This window comes from Aphis gossypii, chromosome 2 (assembly GCF_020184175.1).
Source record: "Aphis gossypii isolate Hap1 chromosome 2, ASM2018417v2, whole genome shotgun sequence".
Taxonomy (NCBI): domain Eukaryota; kingdom Metazoa; phylum Arthropoda; class Insecta; order Hemiptera; family Aphididae; genus Aphis; species Aphis gossypii.
In genome coordinates this window covers 53548076-53558773 of record NC_065531.1, presented here as the reverse complement: position 1 = coordinate 53558773, position 10698 = coordinate 53548076, and the positions used below count along the sequence as shown (strand labels likewise).

Genomic DNA, 10698 nt, shown 5'->3' with positions numbered 1-10698 from the left:
AGAAAAAAATTGCAACCTTCATTACATGAGATCATGCTGGAAAGATCACGAGAGTGATATCATGTTTTCTTCTTTCATGCTTATGCTTGCCTTTTTATTTTTACTTCGTTCTGTTTTTTTTTTTTTATAAATTTATTTATTTTTTATTGATTCATACACATACTTCCTCAAGTAAACGCAAAACTTGTTTACAGGAGTATATGCGTAGCTACAACGGAAAATGGAATTTAATACTTAATTCCATTATTATAATGAATATTATACTTTTCGACCATGGTTATATTATTATTTTGATCTTGATGAAATATGAACTTTGATAACAGATTTTCATTGTAATAAACCTGCACTTTTATAACAATCTGTGTATACATTTTTTTTTTTTTTTGAAAAAATATGAGCTTCTGTTTATTTTACTTAAAAAAAATATTCCTGTCAACATACGGAACATATCACCAACCTTGAATTAATACTCTTAGTTTAATTTATTTTTTAAATAATATTTATAAAATAACACTAAAATATCGATAAAACGTCTTTGGTGTAGAATGTAGATCATACTCACCAATATAAAAACGTAATAGTATTTATTTAAATTTATATTATCTATAAATCGATATTTAATTATACGGTTTTTATTGTTAGTCAATTTATTATTTTAAAGTAGGCAACTTTGTTTTAATTAAATAAAAGCTTTATGCCTTTATGTTTTTAAAATATGTATGAATCATTATTAAATAAGATAATATATTATTATATTATAATTTTAAACAATGTATCAGACTTACATACTTTTTTTTTTAATATAAATTAGACTGCGCCTATACATTTAAACAGGGTGTATAACATTTTATTTTTTCGATAAGACTATTTTGAGTAAATATAAATAAATCTATTCTGTGTTAAAATGGATAGCTCTGAAAATTAATAATTTAGTTACCAATGTTGAGAATTTCAGAGATATTATTAAAATCATAAGAATTAAAACGATATTTTATTAACATTTATTTATTTTTTTTATTATTTGATAACAATGATTATTAACCTAGTATTATTTATAAACTTAATTTACTAATATAATATTAGAGTAATATAAAATATAAAAAGAGAATATAATATGGTATTAAATATATTGTATTAGGTATTAACAACTTTTTATCTAAACCATTTAGTTTGAAAAATATTGACTGTGTTTCTTGATTAAGGGCTTCTTTGAGTGATGCAAGATTGTTAAGGAGATGACGTGGCGCTGAGAACATGGGGCAGTTGATAGTTAAATGTTCGATTGTAAGGGGTGACTTGCATGTGTCGCACATTGTTCTGGGTTCCTTGGTGATTAAATAGAAGTGGGTGATATTGGAGTGGACTATTCTCGCTCTGTTTGTTATTATTAATTGTTCTCTCTTATATGTGTTATTAGGATATACCCATTTCTTAGTTTGTTATTGGGATTGCGATCCCAGTAGCTTTGCCGAGTTACAAAAATTATTATATAAAAATAAAAACAAAATAATTATATATAATAGTATATGATAACAATAAAATAGAAATTATTTATTTAATTTAAATAAATCTGTCAATTAAATTATATAATTTTGAAAATATTGTGTTTTTAAACAAATTAAATTGAAGTACCTATTTATAATTTAGAAGTAGTTAACTCAATTATTTTTCATTATGTGTATATAAGAAAAGTGTTGTTTTTCTGTAGAAAAATTGTAGACAATACCTAATAAAATAACAAATATTTAAAATAATGTATTGTTTAGGAATCGTGTAATTTAATTTTACATCTCATGGAGGTAATATTTTAAAATATAACTATTTTGTATAAGTTAATTTTTTTACAATAATAACAATATTGAACAATATTTATTATATAAATTAACGTAATTATAATTTTTCAATTTAATAATAATAATGCAATTTCGACAGCAAACGTGAACTAAAAACATGCAATAATTTAAAAAAATAACTGTAGGCGCCTATTAAAAAAAAAAAAATTGGTTTTGTAACCTTTTATAAATATAAATAAAAAAATAATTTAAGCGTAGCTTTTAGCTAGAATAAACATCATTATTATCTTTACATAGCTTGTTGTTTTAATACTAGTGTTAAATTATTTAGGTACCCATATAAGATGATATTTTATGTCTTTTTTTATTCAGGTTGAATTATACGATGAATAATCATAGACTGATTTATAATATACATATCGTTAACCTATTAAAATGATATTTTTTTTGAATTTATAGAGTTTATGTATAAAGAAGCGTTTATTTATTATTATTATTATTTTTTTTTTTTTTAATAAGCTTATAATTTTTTAACAAAATATATCGATAATTCTTAATATTTAAATATAATTAAATATTTATAAAGCACATTAATATGGTTAAAAAACTAATTGTTCATAAAATTCATCCACATAGCAAAATATAATTATTACATTATGTACCTATAACTATAATACGTGTATAAAAACAATTACCAAAAGAAATAGTAGATTAATACATAAAACAATTTATAACTTTCTTAACATATGTTATATTATGCTTTACGTAATAAAGAAGAAAAATTATAGTTACTAGATTTAAGACATAGATTTAAGGAAAACAATAATTATAACATATAAAAATGGCTCACTTCAAGGTAGATATAAACAATACTTGAAATCCTATGATTAATTTCTATGATCATATTATTTATTCTGAACAATTCTTAGTACCTATTGCTTCAATACAAAATGTTGTTATCGAAATAGTTAAAAGTATATTTTAACAAAAGAAAAACTTAATTATATAACCAATATATTCACTGCATCACAATAATTTACAAGCTATTCAAACAAAAATATTTCTTTTCTTCGAATGTCATTAATTTAGTATCTTACGTCTGTTCAAATACTCCTATTTTAGAATAAATATTTTTAAAATTATTGATTCACATGACTTTCTGTTTCGAGTAAATATCTAAACACTCAAATTTTAGAACTTAATGATAATATTAAATATTACAATAACTGTTAAAGTTCATAGGTACTTACAATAAAAATTTTTGGTTTTTATAATAGAAATGAGACATAATTTGAATCCATATTATAGAATATATGGCTTATAGTTTATTTAAATCTACAATAATTACTAAAGCAAAAATGTGTAACTTAAAATTTTGGTTTTATTTTGAATTTAAATAAATAATAATAGCAATTTACTATTAATTTTTTATTACGTTATAAAATAAATACATGTTGTAAACTATCAAATAAGACAATCGTGATCATTTTATCATTATTATTGTATTATTTTTTTCCGAAAATGAAAGCAAACAAATTGACAATTGCGGCACTTTTAAATCGACATATATAGCTCCCATAGGTAGATCCCGAGGAAGATTATTGATTGGTAAACAAACAAAATGAAATGTTTTCAATTTAATATATATGACATTTCAAAATCTCATTGAGCACGTAAAACCTCAAAAACGGATACCAATAAGTATGTTTCATATGTAACTGTGAAAAGTTTTCGGACCATCGTCGGTGACATTTTTTTGATTGTTATCCGACGCTTGTCGCCTTTGAATCGCATGCAACAGCGTCGTCTGGTTTTTAAACAAGACGTATAAGTTTTGCCTTTTTCGTAAGCAGTTTTCATGTACTTTCGCGTATTATATTATTGAACTTTTCATTTTCCGCTACCACGCATGTTCGCGCGTCCAATCCACAATATATAACCGGTAACAAACCACTTCAGCAACCTTCAAATATTATAATAAACTATATGAGATTGATTTTGGTAGTATCCAATGCATATAAAAATATAAAATATATACAAAGAGGATCACGGACAAAAATAACATATAAATAAAAGAAATAATAATAATAATAATAAATCTGCAAGTTATCAAAAATACCTTTGGAAAAGGCTGACCAGTTCCGGTCATGGATAAAAAGATACATCGTAGTCGGTATAAAGGCGTATTTCATATTTGCATGAATACGATAGTTTAGGGATGTAAATGTAATGCACCAAAAAGAACCTTTTTCACGAACCGTTGGTTATGGGAAAATCCAGGACGTCTAAGAGATTTCAGTATTGAGAACATTCCGCAAGAGAAACTAATAATGTGTTTAAAAACGGTCAGATGGTGGATAGATTGAAAAGAAGTATCTTCTGTTGATGGCAGAGTTATCGGGTAGATAAGGATAGTAAGTGAAACTGTAGAATAGTAGTACATTTCCCAATATTGGCGGAGTCATGGGTTAGTAACTTCCAGCTATATTTTTAGTGATTTAGATATTGCATAACCGCTGAGTCGAGTAATTTGTGTACCGATATCTATACAAATAAACTCATTATAGTCCCCATACTACTCGCCAAAAACCCACTTAATTACACTGTCAACTAAGAAAACTAAAAGATGATTATTTTTTTTTAACTAAACATATTATTCTATACGAACATTTAGGACCATATATATATTGTTAATACATGTAAATCATAACAGAAAAAAATAACTGTAAATAATATAAATCATAAATTGTAAATTAATGATCAACTTAAAATATAATAAATGAAAGTATAGTTGTCTTATGCACTAATATAAGTCGGGACATGATATGAGCTATATAGCATAGTGAAATAAATACATTTAAAATGTGTGTGTCTCTATTGATGATCAATAAATGGTTGAAATAAATATTGATTTATCAAAAAATATCTTATAAAATTATAATACAAACTTCCAACACGCTATTATATTCTTAGGAAGGTGTTATTACGATTTATTTTCATTTGTTTTAAAGAAATGAAAAAGATAAAAAAGTGTCTAGTTTTTATTTTTGTTAAAACCATAATGATATACATTTAAAGTAACATTCTATTTTATTAGTATAATTATACATAAAAATGTCAACAAAAATAACTTTTGAAAATGTAAATATGACACGCACTATGATCATAAATATTTAACTTATGTGTTTACTTGTTGGTTATATACTATATAAAAATTTAAAGGCATAAAATATTTTTATTAAAATTTTAACTATTATCATCTATCTAGTACCCATCTATTTCATACATAAAATAGTATATAAATTTATGTACATATAATTTAAATTTAAATATGAATTTGTTTTTTTTTGTTTTTTTTTTTTGCTTTATATATATATTCAGGTTATTTTAAGCCCATTACTTATGTTTAATATAAAAGAAAAATACTAACCACCTAGTTTAGAATATAATATCATGTAATCACGATATTATAAAATGTTTGAAAGCTTTCACGTAAGATTATTTAAATATACCAACCACCAAACATTGTATTACATAAAAAATACCCCAAAACCCAAATATTTATTTTTCTGTTATTGGTATACCATTATATATTTAGGCATATATAATATTATGCTAGTCTAATATAATGTACACACAACTATAATCTCTCGATGAATTATTTTAATGATGTGGTTGTTATTATATTTCAGATCAGATAGCGGTAGAGAACAATATCACTTTAAACAAAATCGTATTTTGTAACTCATTTATACTTTCTTCGCTATATTTTAAACTTGTGTACCCCAATCTAAAAATTTTTAGACGTAATTACGTATAATTTTTAGTAATTTGTATCCAATGTTCATTATATGTAATTATCTTAAGAAATATTCTCTTTGTTCTTTAGCGATAAATTATTATTAATTATAGTTTGTTAATGAAAGTGAAATTTAACACGGCTGAACAGTTAATTTACGAATTTATTTTTATAGTCGGTTTTATATTATAATACTAGGTTATGTTATGTTTCCATATTATCCACAATTATTTTTATCTTACTTGTACTAGCAGTATCACGTTAACAAACTATTTACCAAAAACATGTTTTTTTTTTTTATACATACATTTTAAACACATCAATATTTTACAAACAGTTGAAATCGGCATTAACCATACCGGTTAACATAGTGTTTATTAAAACGTCTTATAAACAAATAATCAAATATTAGATTGATATTTTATGTAGGTAAGTGATATTATAATCATCAAAATTGTTATTTTATCGATCTAATAATGTAGGTAACTTGATTGATCGTATTGTCGAAACAAACAAACAACAATCTAGACATTTTGCTAACTTTTTTTTTTAAACAAATTAAATTAAATTATATGACTATATTGATTTTTTCGTTCAGTTAAACTTGAACAATAAAATAATATATGCTCAACCGTGTCGTATGACATCCATGTATTTTGTTATTACTCATTTAAATTTAAAATCGTATGCGTCATTATTATTATGAAAGCTAAAAAGCGTTATCTCGAATATGCAATCCGTAAACCAAAATACAAAGGAATATTAATGACTTTTTTAGTCGCGAAGAGGGTTATTACCAGCAGTGCGAGGATTTCGATGGACACAGTGCATTTTTCAGACGGCTGTTCGAAAAACGAATCCGGGGAAAATTGGTCGGTTATAAATGGAAGCATAATAGAGGGAGGGGAAGGGGGTGACAAGAGTGATTCTTAAGACTGGTCTGGAAACACAAGACGTGAGCTATGATGAGTTTTCTTTGAACGAGTGTTATTATTGTTTGGTGATAAGCACCACTCATACTACGTCCACCACGAAAAGATGAGAGAAAAATCCGGGTGGATTGTTGTACACAGAGAGTAGAGAATGGAACGCCACCGTTGAACAGTATGACGGCGATGGTGTGTATTATGCAAATCGCGTAAACGTTTATAAGAGACGAGGGATTTATCGTTATCGACTGTTGGGCCCGCGGATCTGATGAGTTATGGGAGCAAGTATCTCCGCTACGACCGCGCCGCAGGAGGACTGCCACGCCACAGCCACCGGGCTTCCGTCCTACCTTCGTAAACGTCATGCCGTCGGGATAGGACGGTTGAATTATGACTAAAAGCATTTCGCAAAATAAATGAAAAAAAAAAAAAACAGAAAACGAAAAAAAAAAATCACGACCAACGATATTACAACGCCAGCTGGGCAAACCCTCTTCGATCCTCCGTATGGTAATGTTGCCCGTCCTATCAACGATAGTAGGGGAAAGTTGGAGAAGTGTTATGACCTTTGATTTCAGAGTAGAACAGATTCATTTGTATGCAAATAAATGAGCCAGCGAGGTTAAAACAACATAACAACGAATGAAAAAAAAAAATGAAACAAAACCTACAATCGGCTATCCTGTGTCGGTGATACATCATACATCCAATGAACTCTAAAAATATGCAATAATACCCGAACCATCGATAAATATAATTATTTATATAGGTTACCGCCTATACAGTAGATGATTTGCTTTTCAAAAATATACTTATGAAATATGGGGTTGGTTGATAAAAACTGGCACGTCGATGGTTAGTTCCGGTTATTTTAACGAAGTGTACAGCCATTTGCTTTTTATCTGATACAAGCCAATGGTAAAACGAAAAAAACTTGTATTTTATAAGAATAAACAAAAAACCTAAAAAAAATATGTTCATGTATTATCGACAGATATTATTAATATATTATTTACCTATCAATATTTATAATATCATCTCCAAGATCTCCAAGTTGGTGTAGTGACAATTGTTTCCCAACATCCGAGTTCAATTAATACGTTCTTTATCGATTGTAATTAGTTATTTAAATGGGTGAAAATAACTTTTTTTTTAAAAATAATTAAAAATACATTATTTTACACGCAATCTGCAGATAATGATAAATAAATACTAATGGTCCACTTCTAATACAAAGTGTGTTGTAATAATTATTATGCTTTTATTTTATGAGACTATTATTAAGTTTGTCAGTTTGTTCAAAATTTTATTGTACTGAGGGGAGCTAACGATATTTTCATTTTTATTCACTAGAATTGTCGTCCGCGATTTTATATCACTAATTTAATATGAAAAAACCCACGAGTACTATCAATTATACGCAAAACGCACGTATACGACAACCGACGAGTAATAAACATTGCACAACGTAATATGTTTATACGTAATCGTGCATATACCAGTATGTACGGGATGTAATTTAAATATTAGTTTCATACAATTTTATATTTCATTATAATATGATAAAAATGTATGTCCGTATAACCGTTCGAAATATAATTAATTTATAATATAAGTATTATGTACATTATGTACATAATTACAGACCGACATATATTAACGATCAGCTAAATGCCAATCAACATAATTAAAAGATTGATAACTAGTTTGATCGATCACCATTGTGATAGAATAAAAAAATGTACTTATTATATAATTTTACTTATAACCTATATAAATTCGTAGGTATACTACATCGAAATATTAAATTAACATACCTCTCATCACATGACTCTATAGGCATTGATACTGATTTTGGTATTGTACAGTGCATTAATAATTACCTGAAAAACAAGCAATGACAAATATATTAGAATATAAACTATTACAAATCGTAACTATTATAAAATCGTAAAAATATTTTCCAAACGTATTTAATTGTGTTAAACTATTATTATGAATTTCAATGTTAAATTATTATCATATTATTCAAATTGGAAACTTAATACAAGTTCATTTTATTAATCCAAAAAATTGAAAAATCCATAACATACATATCTGTATTATATAATGTAGGTTAATACAATATCAAAAAACATATTTTAAGACAACAAAATATTAAATATTAGAAACTTATTATAACTAAAATTTAAAGAAAATTCAATTCGAAAAAACTGAATTTTCCACGTCATAAATAAAAAAATTAAACACTATTTAGAAAAAATTATTAAAACAAGATAGTTTTTTTTTAACCATTATAGCATTTATAACAATATTTGCATATACAGTTTTAAGTAGATTTATTTAACAGTACATACAAACTATTGATAGTAAGTACAATAAATTTAAGTATTTTTAATAAAAATCATGCATAAAAAAAAAAATTGTCATTAACAAAGAAATATTATTATAGTTTATAGCCTATAGGTGGAATATAATTTATTTTTAAATATTACAATTTTAGTGATATTTTATATTTATTTCGTTTATATTTAGGTAACCGTAATTAAATATAAAAAAAAAAGAAACCATATGGCTAACGACAACTGTATATTTTTTTCTACTTAAGTATAGGAACATAATTATGCAATATTATTAAATTCTGTTTCCCAAAAATAGTATTTAAATCAACGCATGCTTTAAGAATCGTAACTTTCATCTTTATAATATAATGTTTCATAATAACAGATATCCTCAATATTTGGAGGTCCATAGCTCGTGAACAAGTTCGCAGATTGAGACTAGTCAACGGATCTGAACAATATACATAAAGTTTTCTTGGTATAATTACAAGAACAATATACAGCCAAAATTACAATATTTGAGAGTTCATTGTTGATAAACGATTATCTTTATCAAGCTTATCGTGATGTCTATAATTTATAATAACTGACTTCGTTTGTTTCAAGTACTTTTAATGTTGTTATAGTAAGTTTATCAGCGATAAATAGTTCATATGCTCAAGGTCTGTAGTCTGTATTTCCTTTGATTTTATAAAGAGAAAAATCGATATTGGATGTCAATTAAATCTAACAAATATAAGTGTAGATGATGAATAATAAATTATCAAATAACTAAAATATGTTTGTATATATAACTTGTAATATTATTCAAAGTTTTACAAACAATTTTCCTCTATTAAATAATTATTTTCCATATTTATCATGTTCGTTAAATGCTTAAATCATACTGTATATCTGCAATACTAATTATAAGCGTAGACAATTCCAAAACTGTGCATTTTTATGTACAATAAAAATTACTATTACTATTTATTATTTATTCTAAACGAAAACACTAAAGTAGGTATAGTATTTTTTTCTAGTAATTATTATACAAATTATTTGATCAATAATCACAGATGAAATGAAATAAACAAATATATTTTGAAAAAAATACATGCACAATATATAAAACCACTCTGGTAATTTAATTGCAATTCGCCATGTATCAGTTTGAGAACTGTAAGGTTTACAGATTTGATTTGTTTTCGAAATAGTACTTTTATTTTAAACTCTTGACGGAATAACACGATTAAATGTTAATTATTAGCAGTTTCTTAATTTTTCCTATTCGTACGAATCAGATTTACTTAGTTGGTTGTTCAATCACGACGCATCATCGTCATCGCGCGTTTACACGTACAATGCAACATTAAAACTGGCATATGCCGTAGACGACAGAAAATAACGGACAAGATATAATATTATGTCAGTTCAGATTTTCCTTTTAGTTCCTTAAATTCCATTATTCAACTTGACAATACCATAAAAACCGACAAATGTCCGTCCAGAACCGACCGGGTCACCGGATGTACCGTAATTAGTCAACTCGTAGAAACCGTACAGCTTGTCGATATTCTTCGTATGGTACTACATACGGTGGGTACTAATATTTCGATGGAAGCTTTCTACCCTTATAATATAATCGATTTCGATCACATTAACACAAATGAGTAACTATAATTTTGATTTTGTTCATCTTCGGTAATATAATGTTAGGATAGTGTAAAAATTGACGCAATATTAATATTATTATTATTATATAACTATAGTAGAGTGGTAAGGAGGAGGATAAAACACGAATGTGAACATGAATGTTACACTTATGTAGTCGTGTATTAGTTTATCATGGTTGA

General features: G+C 25.9%; 1 protein-coding gene across 3 annotated transcripts in view; it reads right to left on the bottom strand.

Annotated features, from left to right (window-relative positions):
* LOC114131105 (CCN family member 5) overlaps positions 1-10698 on the bottom strand; it is a 261031-nt gene that overhangs the window by 150947 nt on the left and 99386 nt on the right. Inside the window, exon 2 of one of the 3 annotated variants that reach the window (XM_050202302.1) lies at positions 8339-8404. The exons of the other annotated variants lie outside the window; for them this stretch is intronic. Coding sequence (XP_050058259.1) covers positions 8339-8345 — 7 coding nt within the window. The 5' untranslated portion in view covers positions 8346-8404. The remainder of the gene's footprint in view (positions 1-8338; positions 8405-10698) is intronic. 3 annotated transcript variants of the gene reach the window in all.